The sequence below is a fragment of the Lissotriton helveticus genome, chromosome 10 (genome assembly GCF_964261635.1).
Source record: "Lissotriton helveticus chromosome 10, aLisHel1.1, whole genome shotgun sequence".
NCBI classification, from domain to species: Eukaryota; Metazoa; Chordata; class Amphibia; order Caudata; family Salamandridae; genus Lissotriton; species Lissotriton helveticus.
The window spans coordinates 724,216,376-724,240,655 of NC_136071.1; the positions used below are offsets into that span (position 1 = coordinate 724,216,376).

A 24,280-nucleotide genomic window follows, 5' to 3' on the forward strand; every position below is an offset into this window, starting at 1 on the left:
AACGAATCAATCAATCAATGAAATCTTCCATGGAAATCAGCAGCAGTCAGCCAGGGTTTTGCATTATTTTAAACAATGGGCAGTTAACTGAATACTTAACGTCCATGTGATGATGACCTTACCTCATACACCGAGTTCCACTTAGGGTTGAGATTTTCTTTGATAACCTTGCTTGTGAAAATCTGGTTGCCAACACGAAGAATTCCGTAAGGGTCAGACTTTCCTTTGACCATCCCCTTTAGGTACGTATCTTTGCTCATGAGATCCTGGGCTTCTATGAAGTGTATTCTTAGAACTCCCTAAAGAAAAGAAATTCAAAGTGTGTTAGTACACACCTCTTTAAAGGACTACACATCACCCGGAAACGGCTTTGGTTCTTTTCCAAGCGATGTAGAATACAGTCAACAATTCACCCACGACAAGAAAGTACTTCGTTCATGTAGGGTCATAGTGATCGTTCTCATTTATCCCCAAAAACATTATCTTTACTTCTCGCTACAAAGCCACTAGTACATCAATTAAAAAAAAAAGTAAGCATCCTACCTTTTCTTGCTCTATCAAACTCTGACTTTTCTAACTCAGACAAACAACTTTGTTGATGTGCTTGTCCACCACTGAGAAATTTTAGCAGCCAGAAATGAAATAAATGATCAGATTACTTACCGGTAATCATTCCTACCCAAATTCTCCCGTTTGCTCCATTTTTTACATTTTCATCTGAATGCAGTACATGATGCATTCATATTCTTGCCAAATGTCTTCTAACAAATAAGTCAAAATACTTTTCAGCAAGTCCCCCATCATGGAGTAACATGACAAAAGGCCCCGCCCCAATAGACCCTGAAGTGCTACAACCAGGAATTGAAACAGAAGCACCCATGGGAAGGAGAGTAGGTTATACATTATGTGACAGGGAGGGGATAATTTGAGTCATGAGTATTACAGAAAAGTAACCGAAGTATTAACTCCTCCTCTGCCTTTCTCATTCCTACTCCTTTGATTCTAATTATATCCCTAAATTGCATTTCTTTGACTCAGTCTCACAGTTCAGAAAATATAACCACTCCAGCAGTATGAGCAACAATCTGTCTGCAAACAAAGCTAGAATAAAATGTGTACAAAGCCTGTGCTAAGGGAAAGAGGCTGCTGGCCAAGAACCCAAAAGCCCCCCACTTACCATTTAGCACCAAGCAAGGAGGCCCATAAAAAAAAGGTGCCACTAATTACACGGCACCATGGGTAGCTCCCCCCCCTTTATTGGTTATATCCAGAAGAAGAGAATGTAATCCCAAACCATTTAGGAAAACCAAAGAGGAAAAGCTGCTTCGGAAAAAGGAATGCTCTCTTTCAGAAGAAACAGCAGTCAGAGAAAGAGATGCACTTCATTTGGATTTATGCGATCCCAAGAAGGGCATCACGCTGGAAGAAACTACCTTAGGCGCCAATATTTTGAAATGTCTAAAGGCCAAATTAATGATTCCAAATTAGAGGCCTAGTTTCAGTGCCAAGAACTGAAAGATATAACATCAGATACCTCAAAATCTCACACAGAGGGCTCAAGGAACCCCCGTACCGCCGTAAACATCCCAGAAGTAAACCTGTTCTCATCAATTGGGGAACTTAATAACTAGCCCAGTCAGGGATTCAAATGTTGGCCAAGGAGGGACAACACAACCTCCTTTTAAAATTCACTTAAGTGTTTGAAAAACGCTGCCCCAAACCAGGAAAGCCCAACCACTAACACCTAGCCTTGTCTAATAAGTCCAAATCTATCACCACATCTAAAGGCAACTACATGTCGAAACAGTTGGATACAGGCAAAGGCACACAGGAGCCACCCTGTCTTGAGTGAACGTGAAGAATCCACCTAATATTACCTGCGCATATATCCAATTGAACTAGCTAAGTATCAAGAGACAAGAGGACAGACCAAACAACCACGGCTGAGGGGACAGAAACTGCTTCAGTCTCTTCTGTCCTACAACAAGACACCAGGAAAAATATATGGACAAGAGAACAGCATTTTGGTCTGCCATGAAATCCATCACTAACGCTAAAGTTTCCATAGGGAGCTATGTAGATGGTCGCAAGACACAAAGACCCAGCGGTATGGACACACCGTGCAATTAACTGAACCAGGAGATGGCAATACACATGACCCAGACCCTTTCTGTTTATTGACAAATGATCGGATTTCTGCTCTGACTATACATCAACAGCCTACTTCTATGGCAGCAGCACAAAAATCCGTCCATCTTGCCGGACTGAATGAACAACACTGCCCACATGGGGCCAGCGACCCTCAGCACTGTTGTAGTGCCATAATGCAAACTGCTTTACATCTTTGGTCCTTGCTGAAAAGATCAATAACAGTAAAGAAATGGAGGAATTCCTCTGGAGAAGCAGGTAATGAGCAGCAACAGTGGCTCCCTGTCAAAAGGAAAAGAACCGTCAATCAAGCCTTAGTCACTAGCCGGCAGGACTATGGCAATGCAGTTCACTCAGGAATCACCGCACACCTCCTGAAAATATTGCAGATCATACAGAATTGTGCTGCCTGACTTATCCTCGAACTCCCCAGACGAACACACACCACCACCCCTCCCCCCCAGGAAGCTTCATCGGCCGCCCATTCAGAAGAGATGTCAATTCAAGATTCTAATCCACACTTACAAAGCCCTGTACAACCAAGGACCAGCATACATCAACCACCGCTTGAACTTCCACAAGCCCACCAGACACCGGCGCTCCATCACCCTCTTCCTCGCTCACACCCCCTGCATCCGCTGAAGCAATAGCCGAGGTCGCTTCTTCTCCTAACTTGCTGTAAAGTCATGGAACGCACTATCCCTTCACCTGCGAACCTCCTCCCCACTGCTGGATTTCAAGAAAGGACTCAAGACCTGGCTGTTCAAATGAAACCCTTTCGCTGCAAGGCTCACAGCGCCTGCAGACCCTCACGGGTGATTAGCTGTGCTTCACAAATCTGGTTTGACTGATTTATTGATTGACTAATTTTTTAGGGATTCCTGCTAGATCCAAAATTGTTTCTACCAATTGTATTTTTAAATTACTTAACTATAACAAACTACAGTAAACAGTGAAGGGTTTTCAAGATCGGAGCTCAAGAATTCAAAATATGTAAGTGTTCATCATAACTATGAAACTTTGCCGGCTAACCCCTGGTCCAAATGAACAGTCAGTGCCTTTCCATTGACCCAAATTAGGACGGGAATGAGAAAACCAAGCACAGTCCTGTCAAACATGCTTAACCAGCCCCTCTACCTTCACCTCCTCATGCTCTCCCTCTTTCCATCCATCCTTTCTCTCTCTATTTTTCTCTCTTCTCCCTCTCTAATCACTTTCTCTCTACCTTCCCTGTCCCTCCCACTCTTTCCCGGTCTCTCTTGAAGGCTTCCTCTGCCTGCTGCGGTTAATCTCGGGGAGTTGGGGAAAGTGACAGACATCAGGAGCAACCGTGAGTTTTCAAAACCGGCCTTCAAGGACTCCAGCCCATGGGGACATGCCTAGTGGAATCAAAGGCTTATCCTTCCCTGACAGACATGTTTAGGAAAAGACATGCACAGCCTTCCAGTACCCAAGATGACTATAAGTATTGTCTGCCATGATTGAGAGGACTCTACAGCGCAGGTTGTGTGAAAGGCGGATATGATTTCTAAAGATGTATCGTAGTTCATGTGTGCTACTGGAGGGTCAGCAGGAGGTTGGCCAATGGGTGACAACAGTGTTTCAACTAGTGGAACATTACTAGCATGGCCTCTTTAGTCACTGTGGTTGCATGAGATACACAACAACAGAGAGGAGCCTTGAGAGGTTGCGTAGGGCATGGTTGACATAAGTGGGATAATTGTTTCAGGTACCTTAGGGTCCACCGCCCACTGCTGATGCTCTTCTTGTCTCTTCTATGTCAGCATCTGGGTGAGAGGATGCAAGCTAAGACTCAGCCAGAAGATACTTATGAAGAGGGAAGCACACCGGTCCAGAGCAATGTGCTTACTTTTCCTAGCGCAGCCCATGAGGCCTTTCACTGGTGCTGGTACGTGTGGCCCAGATGCGAGCTGGTACGTGTGGCCCAGATGCGAGCTGGTACGTGTGGCCCAGATGCGAGCTGGTACGTGTGGCCCAGATGCGAGTGAAATCCCAGGGATGCCAATTTGGAATACGGTGAAGAAGGAACAGCCAGTTGACAAGCTTAGCGCATTCGGATGTTCTTTCCTGCAACAAGTATGTGACTGCCTGCCTCTCTGTGTTCCTCCCTTCAGGATGTGGCCAGAAGGAGGACTTCGGACCATTCTTCAGGGTGGAAGACAGGACAGAGGCCTGGAGGAACCAGGCAGTGAGTAACAGGATTCTCAACCACCCCGCTCCCTCCACCGAATTCTCAGAGGTCTTAAAGATAGGAGTTCATAAACGTGTAAAAATCATTTTGTAAATTAAAATTTTGGTACGAGTCATCTGTAATTCATTGACACGTTTTACAGCTGGTCAATGGAAATTATGCTCCTAGTATTTGGGATTTATTTAACCGTATTATTGGGATCTTTTCTCCGAAAAATGCTGCACAAAGCAACGAAATAACACAGAATAACTGAACATAGATTGGCTGCATTGAGTTAGATGCGCAGAAGCTTGAGGGAGCCACATATGAGAAAACTGCATCAATCAGTGAATTTATATAAGATAAATGCACAATGAACACAACTCGCGTATAAGAAATACGAAAATGGTGGAAATACATGTATGTTTATGTACATGAGAGTTTTCAGAACGATAACTACACTACATCGAGAAGTAAGGCTCTGGTTGTGTAATCTTCTGCACCCTGAGACCAGCCTATTCTTGGACTGAAACTGATCCTGCAATGCCACAGGCTGCTCACTTACACATGAAAGGTGTTGCATCCTGCCATTCTGTGAATCTAACTGCAGATGGCACTATCTACTTTGCTATTAGTAATAAGACTTTCTGTCTGCAGTATTTGTGACTGATGTGCCAATGCTGGTCATATCCTTTACGGATTGCTGGCTTATGCTTTGTAGAGGAGCTGCCTGGAGATGTGAAACACTTATTTATTTATTGTTCCGTCTTTTTTAGGAGGCAGAAACGGAACATGAATATGGACGTTTTCAGGTGTTTATTATATTTTATTTAAGTTGTATTTTTGTAGCGCCTCATAGTCTTCAAAAGACGTGTGTGTGTGAAGATATCTTTAGGCATGGTACTCCAAATACCACTGGAGTAGGGGAGGGGATGTGACTTAGCGATTGGCCTTGGACTGGGGGAAGCAGGTTCAAGTCCTGGCCCAGGCTCCATATCCTGCTATCACTTAATCTCCCCATGCGCCCACACAGAAACATTACTGCTAATGTAAATCACACTAATGTCCTTCTGCCAAGTTCGAGCTATATAAAAATAAAAGAGGACCATTAAAGCAAAAAGCTCTGTAATTTGGCTTATTCATTAGTACCTGCACAACCACAATAATCAAGCTCAAGATTCAATTATCAAACAAAGAATATGCACTTAAACAGCACTTTGAATGACCTTCTTAAACATGTTAGACTGACTCCAGCCAATCAATGTACACCCTCTTACTATCTTTACCCTGAAGGCTCACCCCCTGATCTTCCCGCTCTATGTCACATGTGTAGGAAAGAAGCAGAAATCACAGGTGAGGATTTCAGTAAGATGTATTTCCTCTAAGAAGAGGAAACAACCAACCTCCAGATAAAGTACGAGTCTTCTTCTAAAATGATATTTTCAGAATACGTGCAACATTCTAAATCTTCCAATGCATGACATACTCACTCCGCTACAGAATACAACACATCTTCCCGCTCAACAGAAAAACAATATGTAGAAATGTAAACATTACAATACATGTGCTTACTTAACTTAAAATCTAATACATTCTTGATACTGGCCAGTAATGAGTCTAACTCGACTATGGTGTCCCTGAATCCTGTATGACCAGAAACTGCATTTTTTTAAAAGCCTGTATCCTGGATCCATCTTCAACAGTCTTCATTAAAGGTTCCACCGGCGAAAGGTTTAACCATATTAACCTAATCTCTATCCAACATAGTGTAGGATGGCATATTTAGAAAAAAATATCTTTACTCACAAATCAAAAATGTACTGGTTTGTCCTCAGCACCCTTTAGATCCCTAATCACCTCAGTATCAGAACGCATCCCTTTCATTCCCATATTCTTACACACCAAAACCATGCTCAAATTCCAAATGTTATCTTCATCCACTCTCAAAGACTTAATTAACACTTCAGTCACTTTAACAGGTTCAGACCATCTGGATTTCCCTGTAAAACAAGCTATTTTGACACAAACCCAATCACCCACCTTGAAGAACAAGTTTCTTACCTTTAGTAACGATAAATCTGTAAGAAACATCGTTTGGTTATCGAATCCTTACCTTAGAACTACCCCGGGCATCAGACTGGATCCAGAGGGTTTTTTCGTCAGCAGTAGCCCTGCACTGCGGAAGGTGACGTTGGTCGACTCAGAGTTCGTCCACGGTGTCGTGGGCGCCGGGATGACATCGAGGTAGCTACTTAGACACCGCCCTCGCGCGCTGACGTCAGTTCTGTACACAACTTTCCACGCCAGAGCGCAGAGCCATGCAAGACACTGACCATTGGTGCACAAAACTACGGCACTGAAAGGAAATCCTTAACCCTATAAGTCAGTTCGCAGAACGGAGAGGATGGGTGGGGCGGTAACAAATCTATAACTAACCTATGTTTCTTACAGATATATCGTTACTGAAGGTAAGCGACTTGTTCATCTGAAAGAAAGTTAGTTATAGATTCCTTACCTTAGATTAGATACCCCAGCAATACCAACCCTGGAGGTGGTCTGCGAACCAAGTACACCTCAGAAAGTCCTGGACAACAGAACGGCCAAAGAAGTCGTCTCTAGGATGCTTGTTTCCAGTCCAGGGAGGACCTGGCTTGGCAGTTCGGGGTGGACTGTGCCCATGGGGCACAGGGTCAAGACTGATTTGCATATTGCTGGGTTCAAACTGGAATGGCATGGTGAGCAAAAAAAACGATGGATTTAGGCCCAGATCTCTGTACTGGGGTTGAATGTATGACATTGCTCTGTATTCTGTCCATCAACTGTTGTTTTTGCATTTGTCACCCCCAGTGGGATGGGTATGCTCAAACGTGAGTCCCGTGCTCTCCATGCCACTGGAATCGAGTTATCCTGGCGGATGAGGGCTGAAAGCCTACAACTGGTCCTAGGATGCTTGTTTCCAATCCAGGGAGAACCTGGCTTGGCAGTTCGGCTGGACTGTCCCCATGGGGCACAGGGTCAAGACTGATTTGCACATAGCTGCGTTCAAACTGGAATGGCATGGTGAGCAAATGGATTTAGGCCCAGATCTCTGTACTGGGGTGAATGTATTACATTATTCTGCATTCGGTCCATCAACTGTTGTTTTTGCATAAGAGTGGATTGGACATCCCCACGAAAAACCAGTCGACCTCAACCAGGCGTAGTGTCGAAGGGCCACTGATGTGGAAATCATCCTGCCTAGTGAGTCGGCGGTATCCAGCCCACAGCGGATGGTAAACTTCGCTGCATCTCTCCCCTCAGTGACTGCACGGGAGAGCATGGCCCGGTCCTCCTCCGGGCACTAGGGCAGCACCTGCACTACCATATCTCACACAGAGTGGGTGTAACGGCCCAAAAGACATGCAGTGTTTACCGAATGCAGTCCCAAGCTGGAGGAAGGAAACATTTTCTTCCCAAGGTGGTCCAGCTTTGTGGATTCCCTATTGGATTTTGAGTTAGGGAATGTGCCATTGGACGTGGAGGCTTGGACCACCAAGCTCTCAGGAGTGGGGTGTTGGGAGAGGAAAGTGGGGTCGCCCGGGGCCGGGCGGTGGCATTGGGCAATCATCCTGTCCAAAGGAGCCCCTGTGTTGGGCCTGGACCAGGTGCCCAAAAGGACGTCAGTGAGGGCTTCATTAAACGGCAGCAGGGGCTCCGAAGAGCTTGCTGCCGGTTGAAGCACCTCTGTCAGGAGGTTAGTCCTGAGAGCCACCATAGGTAGCTCGAGGTGGAGAGCCTCAGCCGCACCACGCAACACCACTGCTTATGACGCTCCCTCCTCCGTAACCACAGTAGGAAATGTAAATGTAAATCCGTATTTGTAAAGTGCGAACTACTCACAGATAAGGGTTTCAAGGAGCTGGGGGCCGTCGTGGAACTTAAGTGAGCTATTGCCCGAGTCACATGGTGCTCAGCTGAGCTGCCGCCGGAGCCGGGGATCGAACCGTGAACCCTGTGCTCCAAAGTCAGCTGTCCTGGCCACTGCACCACACCTCTCCAAATCCCCCGCAGGAGGAGACAACATGCCAAGGTCTGGGGAGGTATCCAGACCACTGGCTTCCCCAAGTTCCTCTCGCCAGTCCGGTTCAAAACCTAGCTGGTCAGTTAAAGGATCCCCAGACCCCTCCCAGTCCTCCTCACCCTCCTCTGGCTGTCAATCTGGTCTCAAAAAGCCAGGGTAGAAACAGAGGGCATTAAAGTACCCGTTGGCGCCGGATCCGGCATCGGACGACGCTGGTCTGGCTTCGTGTCTACCTCGAGGTGGAGGCCACGGTCGACATCGGCTGGGGACACAGCAGACGCCGGTTGCGGATGTGGTGCCGGTGGAGTCTGCGCTGGTGGAGGTGTAACGAGGTTGACCGGCACCGATCTGGATACAGGCCTGGATCCTAGGGGACCCTACGGTGCCGAAGCTGGAGCCACAGGCGTCGAAGCCCCAAGGCCCCCAACCGAGTCTGCAAGGCCCGAAGGCACGCTGGCGGAGTCCAGCTGCCCAAGATGGTGTGCATCGATTAGTAAAAGTGACAAAGCTGGGCAGGGGTCGCTCCAGGTCCCGGGGAGGGGGGAAACCTGGAGCTGACCCTTTGGGCTCCGCATGCGGAGCTGCGGGAGAGGCACCCCTCGCATTCCTCGTCTAGTCGGCCGACTGACAGGGAGAAGGCTAAAAGCGACGATGCTTCTTCGACTTCTCCTTGTGCTTTGACTTACCTGACCCCGAGTGTGAAGACATGGACGATGAATGTTGGTGGCTCCGCGAGTGGTCCTTCGACCTCCTACGCGACCGGGACCTCAAGCAACGCAGAGCCGACTGCCGGGCTTCGAGTAGCTTTGAGACTGCTCCCACAAAGACTTCGGCACCATGGTCCGGCAGTCGGAGCACGACTTGGGGTCATGGTCAGGCTCCAGGCAGGAGAGGCACACGCGGTGCGGATCAGTCACCAACATCAATGGGTTACAGGAACTGCAAGCCTTGAAGCCAGGCATCCCTCGTGCACCAGGAGTTGAAGGACTCAAAAAACGATGTCAACAAAAGTCGAGAAAAAGCCAGTCAAAAGAGTGACTGGAAGTACCGCTCTCTCCAGATCTGCGCTTGCTGGCGCGGAAAAAGAAAGAACTGACGCCAGCGCGTGAGGCCAGCATCTAAGTAGCTAACGCGACGTCATCCCGGCTACCACGATGCAGAAAACGAATGCAGAGTCGACCGACGCCACCTTCTGATGCGCTGGGGTACTGCTGAAGAAAAAACTTTCCGGATTCAGTCTAATGCCTGGGGGTAATTCTAAGGTAGGGAATGTATAACTAACTGTTTCTTTCAGATCTGTCAAAAGACTTTCCATCTTCAGGTGAAAGAACATTAACAAATCTGTTTTAAGAACAAATCAGATGCTCCATAAGAACTACGCAAAATGATCAGCGGCCCATGCACAAGCCAATAACTCCTTCTCAAGCACTGAATGATTTCAGTTTGATGATCCTAAATGTTTTCAAGGCGTTTTATTACGCTGCATCTACTTACGCTGCACCAAGACAACAAGCACTTGCATCAACAGCAACCAAATGCTCTTTGCCTATCTCAAATGATTTAAGAAAGGATCTCCAATTACCCCATTCAAAAGTTCTGTATCAGCTCTATGTTGATCCATACACCACATGAACTGCACATTCTTCTTCAATAAACTACGCAACAGTTCAAACTTAGAGGCATAAACAAACTTGGAATACAACTAAGTTAAACTAAGAAATGACAATAGTAGTTTCTTGGTTTGGAGAATTAGAGCATTCGAAAGCTCTTGAACATGGTTTTATACCGTCATTATTTGATGACCTAAATATTCTACCTTATTACATTTGCATTTAGACATTTTAATGTTAATCCTTTCTTTTTCAATTGACAGAGAACTTTATGAAAATGTTCATTATGCTTTACCGGGCACTAGAAGGCCATCTTGGAAACCGACCATACAATTTTCCTTTTCCAAGGTCACTATTATCTTACATTGGAAGACTGAAGCGGTACATGCCAGCCCAAAACGCATTCTACAGAACTGAAACATGCCCTCAGGTGTCACAAAAGTTGTCAAATTCTTGGATTCTTCTTTATTTCACCTGATGGTGGGCACTCATAAGATCTAATGTGGAGAATGATGGCTCCTGATTATGTTGACAGTAACTCATTAAGATTCGGTAATGGATGGCTATTAACTCAACTTTCTCCATCAAACTTCTAAAATGCAAACACAAACTAAATTCTCCAGAACATTTTACCAACAGTACGACCTGCGAAAGAGAAGAAGAGCATTCTATTGGTTCAATGATCTTATTAGAACACAAATCTTCCAGGGTTAACTTACCTTTCCCTCTGTAGTTTAAATAAAGATTGCAACCCTGTGTCTAATTGGAATGGCACTGTTCTTCATTATCATTGTGTGTTTAAATCCTTCACATTTTTCTGGGTCATTTGTAAACACAGTAAGAAATCTATTTTTCAGAAGAGACATATTTTGATCATTAGCACCATCACTCCGTACAGAATAAACCGGTGGCACAGTATTTGAATCCAAACAGATGCCTAATTCTTGCTGGTAGGGCCAACCCAATGCAGGATCACCTCGTTCAGCCATATAAATGTTTCCTTTAGATTTGCTGCCAAAGAATTCCATAATGGCCCAGAAATATTCCAGAAAAATCGATGTTGTGTGTGTCCTGTGTAACCCTCGGACCGTGTATCAGGAATTGATAAAACTTTTTCCTCCAAAAGTCTTTTCGAATAAGGATTTATCCATAGTACTAAATCAAGCTCACAAATCTACCATCACTTCCACATCCTAGCCATTTATCACCACAACACACCTGGGAAATCCTTTAGATTTTATTTCTCTCACATACAAAAAAAAACTGGGATTGAAATCATCCACCTCTTTTCCATCTTCTGTGATACAATTGACTTTGTTACCCATATTAGCCTTAGATACCCTCCCGAAATGCCCTGCTTCCTTGCAGTGGTTGAAAATGTTATCTGTGGCAAGACACACTTTACAGTGCCTCCCATGATAAAAACGTCTACATCTGATTCACAAGACTTAAGTTCTCATTTCAAAACTCTTCTTGTCATTTTCTTTTCTCCCTTTGGTGGTTACATGACCTTTTATAGCATCAACTTCAGAAATGGTCATCAATTTGTTTAAATGTTTTCACATTCACTTTCTCGAATCTACTACCAGACTTTTTAACTGTTGAATTATTTTAGCAATATACACGGTTATATTTCATGTAATTACAGTGACCATCCACAGTGCCTCCTGAACTTTCATACTTTTGGTTCTCATTACTTGATCTCCTAATACTTGGTTGTAGGCTACGGTTTCAAACACAGATTATACTTCAAAAGAGTTTAGTGCAAACACAGTCTTTGATGGGTTCATACTCCCTTTGTAAAAATATATACCTCGCCATGACAATATTTACTTTCTCGCTATATGTCTGGCTTATTTGTCTCACTGCATATTCAAACATATCAATATTTCCACGTTTTTTAAAGGTGGTATTTTTTGTATGTCTCCAACACAACCTAGACAATGTTGGGAAATCATAGTTTTCTTTAAGGTGAACAATATTTGCCTTGCAAAACAGCCAGATAAGCTAGAAATACAGGGTATCACAATTCCTAGTCCATTGGGGATTTTCTAGAAATCTGAAGAAAAGATGGAGATGCGCTATTTAGACCATGCCTAAAGAGGAAACCAAAAGGGAGAAAGAGTACTGAAAATTGAAAAATAGTTTATTTTTCAAACTGTTTTGCAGTAAAAGTACACCTAAAACCCATACAAAATTACTATAAAACAGAAGACGGAACTACCCCATGCATGTTTAACAGCATACATTGGCTACTCAATGGGTATTAGGCTACTAATAAAAAAGTGAAAACAAAAACAAACAAAATAAATACACAGGCATTCCCTGTGGCTCATGTGCTTGGTGATGTGGTAAGATGGTGCAACAGATGCCAAGGAAAGGGCAGATGTTGCAAAAACATGATGGTTATCCGGGGCACTAAAAACACATTTGGTACCCGGGACCAGTTCTGTTGGTGAAAGGTGGTAAGAAGGTGATCTGTTAGGTATCAAAAACTTGTATAAATTAAATACTTTTGAGTTATTCACTAAAATAGGTGACTTAGTTAGGCTCTCGGGGAAAGCCTAGCAGACTGTCAAGGTAAGGGTAGACCAGAGTTTTTGGGACGCCAAAATTCTGCTAGTGCAGTATACCAGACCTACTCAGATGGGAGAGCCGTGAATTAATGAGGTCCAATTTCACTGTAAGTGAATAGTTTGCTCAGAGCAGAGTTCTAGCAATTATCCATAGCACAAAAGAAACTATTGTATTTAGAAAATGTTTACATCTCAATAGAGGGCTGCGAAAGTTAAGATTCCAGAGTCAGCTGTACTAACTACTGGTCACAAAAATCTGGTGACAATTTGCAATCATTATTTTAGTGACCAGTAAAGATTTTCCCATCTAGAGTGGGTCGCCATCCAACCTACCTCCTGACTATTAATGAGGTAAGTCACAAATTGCGACTCTGTGTAATTGGTGATCATCACCGGGATTGTGGCCACCTAAGGTCTGCATGCCACCATGTCTGTGACAGCATTTCAATAGAGTAAACTTTTTCTTTTTTTTTTAAATGCAGTCTTTTTCCTTAAAGGAAACAGGGCTTCATTTAAAAAGAATTATTTTTTTGTTTACATTCACAAAGGGGAAGGGGTCTCCCCTATAAATACAGCAGTATTTAGACAGCTGTGTATCTCCTTCCCATAAAATAATAATTACAATTGGCACGTGTGACAGTCGGTCTATGCACTCTGCAGAGAAGCTACAGATTGGATGAGGATGTGGACGAAATAACTTTTATGACCTACCGAGGGGTACTGTAAGAAAAGTTCTCTAACGTCAGCCTCAACTCCAGAGTTACCAATTGTGCACTAAATTGCAACCCACCTATAATCTGAACTCTTCCAGATACCTAGAAGCAACTTCGTTCACAGTATGTACTATAAAATTATCAGACGTTGCACGAGAAATAAACTACAGAAACACATCTGGAAAAAGGATTAACTCTTAGGAAATGCAAGATCAGGTAAAATGTTAAATATAAACAGGAACTGCATCACTTATGTGGATTACCATAAGGGAAGGCTTTACCATAATATGTGCTCTCTGTAAGGAGGCCAATAATTGGATGAGCATGTGGTATGATCACCTTTATGAGCCAGCAAAAGGCACTGTAAGAATCTCTCACTGCCTTAATACTCACTCCACAGCTTTTCAGTCATGCTTCATAATTAATGCAACCACCCATAAAGTGAATGCATGCAGACATATAGAGGACCCGCTCTTCTCTTTTCATGCACTATGCAAGGGTCTTATGTGAATGGAAATACACTGTAGAAGCAGCCAGTATATATTAATATGCACAATGCTAGATTAAGTAAAGCAGGGTGGACAGGGTCAGGAAATGGGCCCAGCACCAAATTAAAAGTGGCACCCATAGGCGAATCAGATAGCTTAAAAAGTGTGCACGATTTTAAATCGTGGCAGTCTTGAACTTACAAAGGCACGCCGTATACTTGGTTTGAAAGGTATGGCAGACTGCATGTTCCTATGCTTGTTGCAGTCAATGTTTGTGGTAAACATGAGGGTAATCAACACTAACAAACCATCCTTCCAGTTAATAGAAGAGACCCACAAGCAGCTAAAAAAAAACGGAAGCACTTGTTTTATGTATGAACAAAATGAGTATGATGTCACTTCCTGCCATTTGCCAAACTTAAGCAATAAAATAATGTGCGAAAACATCCTAACCTGCCAGGGAGGTGTTCATTTGCAAATATTTGCTTTTCCCAAAAACGAAAGAGATGCTTTATAAATACTACAACATTTCCCCAACTTCTAAGCACCCTTTTATACTGAAGGAGGAAAGTGGTACTTTCATTCGGTAACATATTAAGTTACACCTATCTAGCATATTGTGGATATTATAAGTCACAGTTCGGTTTTACGGCTGCGGACTGTATGAAGCACCCGGGCCTTTAGTCATGTTATTTATATCTCCCAAAATTCCTTGGTGATGTGTAATATAATAATTAACTGCTGGTAGTGTGTTATTCTAGGTGTATTACAAAGGGTTGCATTATTATATAGGACCGGTCTTAGTTTTGGCCTTTCAGCCCATAACAAGTGTTAGCACTCTGCCTGGTGGTACTGGTTTACTGTACCTCATGAGTATACGAGTCTGTGAGGTGGGCCCCGAGTTTTCTAAGTGAGCCCTCTAACTTGTTAATAAATGTATTTAGGACATTGCAAAGGTACAAGCAAGCTTCGCCATTGAACCACGTTAGGGAAACAAACGTATGATCGAGACCATTCTGCCTTCGCCAGACATGTAATAGAAAGCAATCACCCTGAAAGTGCTTAGTGTGGAGGTGGAAGTGTTGTTTAGAGCTGGTGATTCCTTGCATGGCTTGTGAGGGGGCATGTGCATTGTGTCCGGGGCTCGAGCCGAGCTGCACCTTTTAATATGCAAATGTACGCAGCTGTCAGAAGCAGCGGGATTCCTCTCACACTCTCCTGTGACTTCCCCCTCGGCGGAGAATGCCCCATGATAAACATTAACTGGGTTGGAATTTTGTAAATAGCTCTTAACCACAACTGAGTAAAGCAGTTCTACATTACAGACTTTCAAGGTTGTATTTTATCGCGTTTAGAAAACACAAGAAGCACGGGAGGAGAAAATAAACAAGCTGGTTTTGATTTACAACAGTTTAAAGCACATTCAGGGAGAGGTGCAATGGCAAGCCAAGCCTTCTGGAAAGGTAGAAGGTTTGAAGACATTATTAGAGTGGCTAAGTGGTCGAATGCTTCTTTTTTCACTAAACATTATTGCAAGCGAATTGAGCATATGCAAACGTAGTGCTAGAGGCCTACCAACATGCATTATGATGACCTCCGGTCTCGTAATGAAATAGCAATTCTCCCGGGAGGGGCGAGCATTATCCCGTCCGCCTCTCCCTGTTTCAGTAGTAAGAAAAAGATATGTATATAAGAAATGTAAATATGTAAGTGTGAAGAACAAGATAACATTATTGCTAGTTAATCCAGGATTAATCTTCCCAGAATAGAAGTCATTTGTTTCGGGGCATCTGCATTCCTTTGCAGCACGTGTTTAGAGGTAATGTTACTGCAAAGCTGCCTTTTGGTGTGACCCTGTTTTGGCACCTCGACACAAGGTACACAGGTACAACAGCTTGTGGTCAATAAATGTATAGTTGCCAAGACAACATTTTGCAGTTATTGAAATTATCACGAGACCAACTGTGAATAATTGTAATAAGCCAGGGCTTTCTCAAGGCTGAAGGCGGGGTAGTGAGGTAATAGGAAGATAGGTATGTTAAGTGGGTGGTGGGTGGATAGGGAACGGGTCAGTTGGAACGTCATGAAGTTGAAAAGGAGTAAGAAGGTGCGAAGTTCAGAAGAAGGAGTAAGATAATGCGAAGAATACAAAGGATGTGGAGAAGGAAAGGTAGACACGAGTTGCGAGCGGAGAGAGAGGAAAGACTATTAGACACGACCAGGATAAGTGGTTGATACAATGTGGGGGGGTGGGTGGTTCATGGGTGACACATATTGAAGTACGGGGTGTATAGGGGAATGTTGAAAGTGAGAGGGGAATTGTGAGTCAAATGACGGCAGAGAAGGGAAGGAAGAAAAGGTAAGTTGAAAGTGAAACAAGATGGAGGGCATTGCTGTGGGGAGGGGGGAGGAGAAATGTGACACGGCCGCAGCAGGGGGCGGAGCGGGGAGAGCGGCGATGAGGGAGAGTGAATAGTGTGAAGCAGCAGGGGCCTTTGAAGTGAAGCTAAGCTTCACTTCAAAGGTGTGGGAGGAGTGCGGCTCAGGCAGAGCGCACGGTAGGGGAAGCTTGTGGGGCGGAGCGGGAAGAGCTGCTGGGGAACAGATGGCTGGCGATTTGATGCTGTGCACGCGCATTTTAGGTCAATGCGCTTGCGCATTGACCTAAAAGCGCACGGGCACAGCTTGATGCTGTGCACGCGCATTTTAGGTCAATGCGCTTGCGCATTGACCTAAAAGCGCACGGGCACAGCATCAAATCGCCAGTTAGTTAAAGTCTGTTTAAGCCCCTATAGTCTCGCTCCGCTCAATGCGCATGCGCATTGACAGGTCGCGAGACCTAAAAAGGTAGGAAAGAAAGTAAGTCATCGTCATGGGAAAGGGCTGAGGGCCAAATTCACTGAGATCCCTGGAAAAACTTGATAATGTACTCTTCTATTCTATGCCTGCAGTTGGATTAAATCTTCTACTTTTAACACATTCTCAAAGAACTCCACAAGTACTACTTGATTCTGTGACTGCTACAAATTCCCAAAATATTCCAATACATAAACATTTTGACATATGGAATTTTGATCATTGCTTAATTTGGAAAGAATACGTCAAATGTTTTGTTCAGAAGCCGGCGGTTGGATCTATCAAATATACAAATGTGTGGTGTTGAATACCAAGGCTGCCTACACTTGATTACTTCTTGTGTTTCGTTGCTCCATCACCAGACACTCCCTTCCTCTTTATCTTACTCTTGCAGTTTTTTCCACCTTGCTCTCTACAATTGCTACTGTTTTTCAGTCTTCCTCCTCCTTTCCACTTTCCTTACTATCGATCAAAGTTTGTTGAGAAAAATAAATGCTAATCACCTTTACCAGGGGGCCCGCTTACTCAAGTAGAAAAGTGATGCAAAAGTGAACTTGCATTTGCAAATTTTCATGTTTTTCTTCCAAAAGAAATAGTTTTTCCTGAAGAGAACCTCCTTTCTCACACATTCAACATCAATTCTGTGGCGGTTTCCTGCCCATGCCAATCCCTGATAAATTATTTGTTCCTCCATTTAATAGAAACACATCTGCAAGCTTGTTATTGTTAACTGGGATTTATAGAGCGTGTGTTCACCGACAGGTCTCTTAGCGCTGTGAGAGAGAGACTAAACCCCACCAAAGATCAGCATGTACAGGCTCCCGGTCTTGGCCTATGTTGTGCCCCAAGCTTCTATAAAAAGAAGCGTCTTAAGTTTTTTCCTGAATGGGAGAAGGGTAGGTTCCCTACGTAGGCTCTCAGGTAGTCCGTTCCACAGTTGAGGGATCACTACAGAGAAAGCATTGAACTGCGGGCAGGCCAGTAGGTCTGCTTCGGACGAGAGAAGGGTACATCCTGGCATATAATTTTTGAGGCTCTCCTTGATGTAAAGTGGGGCCTGGCCGTGAATGGCTTTGTGGGCAATGCAAAGGCCTTTAAACCTGGCTCTCTGTTTGATAGGGAGCCAGTGCAGCCGCTTCAGTAGGGGGGTAGCATGTGCCGGTCTTGGGAGCCTGAAGACTAGCCTAGCTGCGTCATTCATGGCAACTTGTAGTTTGGTTAACAACTTTTCGGGGAGGCCAATGTACAGGACATTGCCAAAGTCTAGCCGCAACACAATCATTACCGAGCTTATTGGAAACTAACTGTAAAATGTTGCTAAACAGCCATAAAATGTATATAAGTGGGTGTTCACCAACACTTGCGAGTACATCCATCCACGAATGCCCTAATAATTTCCTACTGAAGGAAGTTCTACTATAATGGCAGCAAAATATCTGATTTGCAAGGACAAAATCCCCCCATTTAGGACTATGTTACTGAGGCATTGGCTTGGCAAGTGACTTTTTTGTGCACCTAACATAGACTTTGTTGCACAAAACGTTTTTAACACTGGAGCTTAATATCTACCCATTGACCAGAACTATTACTATGGTTCAGCCTCAAACACACTGTTCATTGGCTTGTGGTCTATATCCACAAGGCCCCTCTTTGGCTGATAACTCTGTAGACAACACCTCATTTAATACACAATCTATGCTGCCAAAATCTTGGCGCTTCCTAGAACTGTCATTACCAGTTCTACTAATATACACCTCAAAGGTACCAAATCTAATTAAACTCGCAAGCATGAAAAGCTGAGTTGGCCTCATATTAATTACCCTAAGAGGAATAAAACAAGTGAACCTCATGTTACACAAACCTCTCTTCAGCATGTGTATTCAAGCACTGAGCTAGCTTTCCAACGTGCCAAAACTGCATTGCTCCAACAGGCACAGTAGATGTCCAATATTTTGAGCTTTGTCGAAGTGCATCCAATGAATAATATATCACGATGCTTTTACTTTAATCAAAATAATTTATTGATGATGTTCCTGTTTCACAATAGAAATTGATTGTCCCATTACGCTCAACATGAAGGGAAGCAATTCGGCCATATTTTACCTCCTAACTGCAAGATCTTTGTTTTTGTTTTGCAGTTCAGAGTAGGTGTGAGTGACATAATCGGAGTGCTTCTGTGGCCCCAAACCGCCCACTAAAACAGTCAGCTCCCTTTAGGGCAAAGTAGAACGAACAAAAGCAGGCATCATCAACGCCGAGAAGCAGCAGCTGTTTGTTAAAGCTTGTCTGCTTTTCTTCACTAATATGTGATGCTGACAACTGGTTCTGTAGCTGAGGTATGAACATAGAGGATTTGCCGCTCTTTAGTCATAGAAACAAGAAATAGACACATTACTCAATATTACGATGATAGGAGAGTTATGGGATGGAATGTATCGGAGACATCAGGGAAAGCAGCCTCCAACAGTAGATCACCATGCGTTTGGTACTTCACTGGTTGCTCGGGAAGAGCAGGAAACATCAGACCAAGTAAATCTACAGTGATCCACCACAGTTCAGTACCTCTTTGACGCCCTTCAAGGCTGGGATATGTGAGGACTATGAACGTGAAGAAAGGGCAAGAGAAAGGTTGGGATTAAGCAACTTATGTGATGTGAGTACCTGTGGGGATCGGGTCTGGAGTCATCTGGCACCCAGAGGAACCTATAATAAAACCTCATATTCACCCAATCCATCTCTTATGACCAGTGAGAATGCGTCGTGCTTTACGAGTCTGTTCAGCAAGCAGAATGAAGATGCAGCCTGCAGTGATTCTATGTGGTACTCCGGAGAAAGCACTGCTCATGTGTGCTAGATTGAATCCAATTCTGATAAAGTATTTATCCAGTTAGTTCTTTAAAAGAGACAGAGTTCCAGAGCAATATCACATGCAGGGCTGAAAGCCCCTTCTGCTGAGCTGGTCCCATCACTTGGATTTCTGCTGTAGCTTTTTTACTGCAGTTGTTTTGTGGAGCATCAATTTAGCGCTCTGTTTTAGTAGAATACTGAATGTACATTTATTTAGTTTGTGGGCTTCTCACTCTCATGAGCTTCTCTGACTGGTGCTATCAGCCAATTGGATGGTGCAAACCCCCCTCAATTAGCTTCTAGGCATTTCCTCCACACCATTAAGAAAAAAAATTTTGGTCCTAATATGTGAACTGGTTGCATGTGGGATGTGAGACACGTCTACATGTGTGTGCTTTGCTGTGTTGATAAAAAGGATCTGGATCTTTACTCATAACAGAATTATCTGTAGCCATAGCTTGATTGGAATATACATTTTCCTGGAGTTGTTGGTTGCTCCTTCGAAAGTGCCTGGGGTTTCTGTGAGCAGACCAGCAAACTCCATTGTGGGAATCAATGTTGAAAGCAAAGAAGGCGTCAGAGGTCTGTGGAGGAGAGCATGTCAATATATTTGCAGGTTCCATCCCCCTACTGGAAAACTAAAGTGCTGTGTGGTATCTGTGCGCAAATACCCAGTTTCCAAACTAACAGTGAAATTATACTACTGAGCAATAGGAAACGCATATCAAAGTAGTATGAAAGTGCCTGAGATCCTGTGACAATTCAAGTGAACTGTATATTTTACTAGTCGAGGATTGTCAGGTTGTGACTGATAGACTCTAAAGCTGCCAGGTTGTCTATCAAGACGATGCATTCTTGTTATTCTAGCTCCTCCTGACACGATCAGAGCCCATCTTTCCCTCACATACAGCACATACACAGATACACATAGTGCCACCTTAACCCTCACACACAGGCAGCGTCCACCTGGCTCCTCCGGCCTTTATGCTAAATTCCTTGTCTAGCACCCCTAAACACTGCCTCAACATACTCCATGTGTGGTCCTTAAAACCAGAACACTACTGCAGCTGCCACTAAAACAATACCCTTCACTCAACAAAAAAGTCATGCCAATATGCTCCCTTTCCCAACCATGATGAAAGTCGATCAAGGTCAGAGTAGCAGCAACAATGCTCTATGTATATGACAATGACGCACCCTCACAGGAATTACAAACGGGAAGTAGCAGAATACGCCTTTGTTTCACCTGTGATCTGCGAAGCACAGGGTATGTATATAATTAGAATCATACAGCCAACCACTAGCTAAATTAACACGAGAAGCGGGTGGTATTCAGAACCATTTGCTAATGACTGTACAGCAAGTAAGAAGGAATATGTCTCTTATCTTCTTTCCATTAGTGAACTTCGAACCTTTTCCTGAGCAGACCCAAAAATGCTTATGGCCAATGTGTCTTAGCAGTCTACATAGCACACGTACTTTTAGTACATGGTGAATCACAACCATCTCTGCCTCTCTGAGTTAAAGCACATGATGTCAAGCGAGGCAAGTATATGCCCCATGCAGATCACACACACACATATTGCAAGGATCAGAATACTGTACACTTTAAATGTATGCACTGAAAGTGCTCTACTCCACAAGTAATGCCGTCCATTATCCCTAATAACAGTGCTCGTTGGCCAAGATGTAAACCAAGAAGGGAACCTATGAACGGGGCACTGTGCAGAACTTTAAAATTATGGAAATTGAGCTTTAGGGAAACTCAGGAAGATGTCAGGTAGGGAAACTGCAGCTTCTCCCAAACTCTGTTTATTAGAAGATCTACCTTTCAAAAATAAAAAGGATTAGAAGAGCCAGATACTGCAAACAACCACAAAGTCCATCATTTGATCAATGGATAAAAGACGCGTAAAGGAATTGAAGAAGAAAGTGATGTAAGGAGAACAACCAAACAAATTTGCAACATCCGAACCAAACTGAAATGGGTAATTGCATTGACAAGACTAACATTCCTTCTGATCTCACACCACCAAAAAGAAAGATAAGATGGAAACAACAAAGCAAGCTTATAAAACCATCTGGCAATAACAGGCAATTTATCTGCGCAGACAAATGGTTCTCGGGGTAAGGGATAATGATCTGCAGAGGGGTGAATGAAGTAATATTGAAGGATCAGTAATGACTGATTTTAGTTAATGATTAAACCCGCCGTGCCACATTGCAGTTTTTGGAATTGAAGTTACTAGAATTGTATGATGTACAAAATAAATAATAATAAAATGATTTACTATGTCATATTGGAGCCGATAAAAGTTTAAATACACCTGGGTCTTGGGGGGAGGAAACGGATAATGCGTTCACAAGAAAACACATTTACTGACATGAGACACTTTTCTACGAACTGCACACAAAAATAGGATTTTGCAAAACAGATGCTTACCTTTGGCATTGGGAACTTTAGTTGCTTCAGCTCCAAGTCACTGACCAAAGGAACCGTAATTCGGTTTGGAAGCACAAGGTAATTAGATATAATATCCTGTATGATGGTGTCTGATAGGCCACTGTTAAGAGACAAAAGACATCCTATTATTAGTCTATAAAATTTGAACTTTCTGTGATCAAAATGCATTGGGCCTATGGGCACAGAGAGGTAAAACAAAATGGACTCTTGCCCTGTTAATGAAGCAGGACAATAGCAGTGCCCCATCAATCAAAAGGCAACCACTGTGGCTCAGTCTATTTTCTGTAACGGCTTTCCTACAATACGCAAAAAGGTTTTTGGGTCAACAGCAATTCAATTTAATTGGGAGGTGGTGCGATAAGGGTGGTTAAGTTGCAGACAATGGAACAGGGAGACCTGGATTTAAATCCTAGTTTCTCCACTTGAGCGTGCCACCAGATGGTTCATTGAGAGAAAGCTTCATGCCCACTTGAGGCCTGGCAAAGGGTGTAGAGGGGAAACTATATTATTTTTTTTTCTCATTTATTGATTGAAAGATGCTTTCAGAAAGCTCGTAGAAATTACAGCCACATATAGCTATATGTTATGATTCTTGTTGACAAAACACAGTAGCAGTTGACTTTAACATAGTACACATATTTTGCAGGTTTTAGAGAAAAATATTATGTGGCATGATGAATGGCAGACCCTTACAAGCCATTCTCTAAAATCTCTTATCATATAATTCAAGCCAAATGGGCTAAAAACATACTATAGCTCCTCGTATGACCAAGATTTTTCGAGGTGAAAATATAGCATACAAATACCTCTCTTAATAATTGTTTTTTTAAAATCTTCTAAACACATCCAGAGCAAACACTTTCTCGCCCTCGCACATCCTCCCTCCCCCCCCCCACCCCCGGCCCTGGATATCCACTGTCTACCCAGTCTGAGCCAGTAACGCTGTCAAAGCAATCTGAGTAAGGTGAGAAGAGTGTATATGTGGACATGGCTGCATTTTAGTTCAGCTTTTAAATACTAGTTTATATCCAGTGTAAATTTAATACGCTCTATTTTGATATCTGTTTTTTATTTTCATTGATCTTTCTCTAGACAATGCGTGATAATTAAGGTTGGATAAAGGCAACAGCCACTACAGAAAATGGTACATCCAATAATGTTTTAGCATTTCAATAAACAAAAGCAAGTCAAACACATAAGTTCAATAAAAAAAATTAACTGCCTATGCCAGTGGGTTTACCTTGTGTTCAGAGTTCCAAAAACACTTAATTATTTTGAAAAAATGTACAAGAATTACTTTATTTTGAAAAAATGTACAAGATTTATTAGAGTGCAGAACAAGCGAGGAAACTTAATGAGGGCAGTTCTGGTAATATTTGAAGTATTTTAAAGTGCTTTCAGAATTACTAAAGTCAAATGCATTAGGGCAGATGAAGAATGGTGCCGGTGAAGAATGGTGCACTGGGCAGGAGTTAGGCCTTTTAGGTTTTTGTCCATCCCTGCCCCTTAGAGTTCAGGAAGTCATTTCAAATGCACTATACAGTTACACTGATGAAAGGCTCGGGTTTTCAGTTTAACTGTGTGTTTTTCTCACCTGCAGATTTTATTCTACAGATAATTAAGCTTAATTAACATAAAGCAACATGGGAGTTTTCAGTTGCCTTGTTAAATGAGCATCAGAATAGAAACGTTACAACCTCAAATTAAGGTATGTAAAGAATGGCTCGGGCAGACACACAGTACTAGCGATGGAGCCTTTCAGGAAAAAGAAACAGATTACAACTTGCATTGTGGCAGCAGGAAGATCTAAGATATGAAATATCGAGTTGGATATCCTAATTTTTCTTTTTTTACGCTTAATAAACACAATATAAATTACACATTAACTTCATATCTATTAGTAGTTGTAAAAGAAAACCTATATTTTTAAGTTTGTAACCAAACTGTTTATTTTCGTACAATGAAGCAGCGCCACTTTGGCGTTAGTTACATTGGCAGACAAGACAAATTGGAAAAATTGGTTTATTTACAGTCTATCAGAATGCGACAAAAGATACCCTCTCCTATATCCGTCAGTTGCCACCTCATTACTGAAGATTTCTAGTTGAATGTGGTACTGATCAGCTCTGTCTTCTGGAGTTTCCTGACTCGCAGATTGTTGGCATATGCCCTAGATTTAGGCTTTCTAAATTCCACCAGAAGCCAGCTGAGTAACTTTGTTGGCCTAGTTCATGTAATTTAATTTCTGGAGATTAGGACATTGTCTGACTGCCTAATTTTGCACTACCAGCAGTCTGCTAATGGGTTTTTGGTGATAACTGTGTAGA

At 43.1% G+C, this 24,280-nt stretch overlaps 1 protein-coding gene across 3 annotated transcripts in view; it reads right to left on the minus strand.

Moving 5' to 3' along the window:
* The window catches only part of ESYT2 (extended synaptotagmin 2), a 641,975-nt gene that overhangs the window by 172,039 nt on the left and 445,656 nt on the right, over positions 1–24,280 (minus strand). For all 3 annotated transcript variants that reach the window (XM_078663275.1, XM_078663276.1, XM_078663274.1), the window contains exons 8-9: positions 21,933–22,053; positions 123–299 (exon numbers count right to left, since the gene is read on the minus strand). In XM_078663275.1, the coding sequence (XP_078519401.1) occupies positions 123–299; positions 21,933–22,053 (298 nt within the window). The remainder of the gene's footprint in view (positions 1–122; positions 300–21,932; positions 22,054–24,280) is intronic.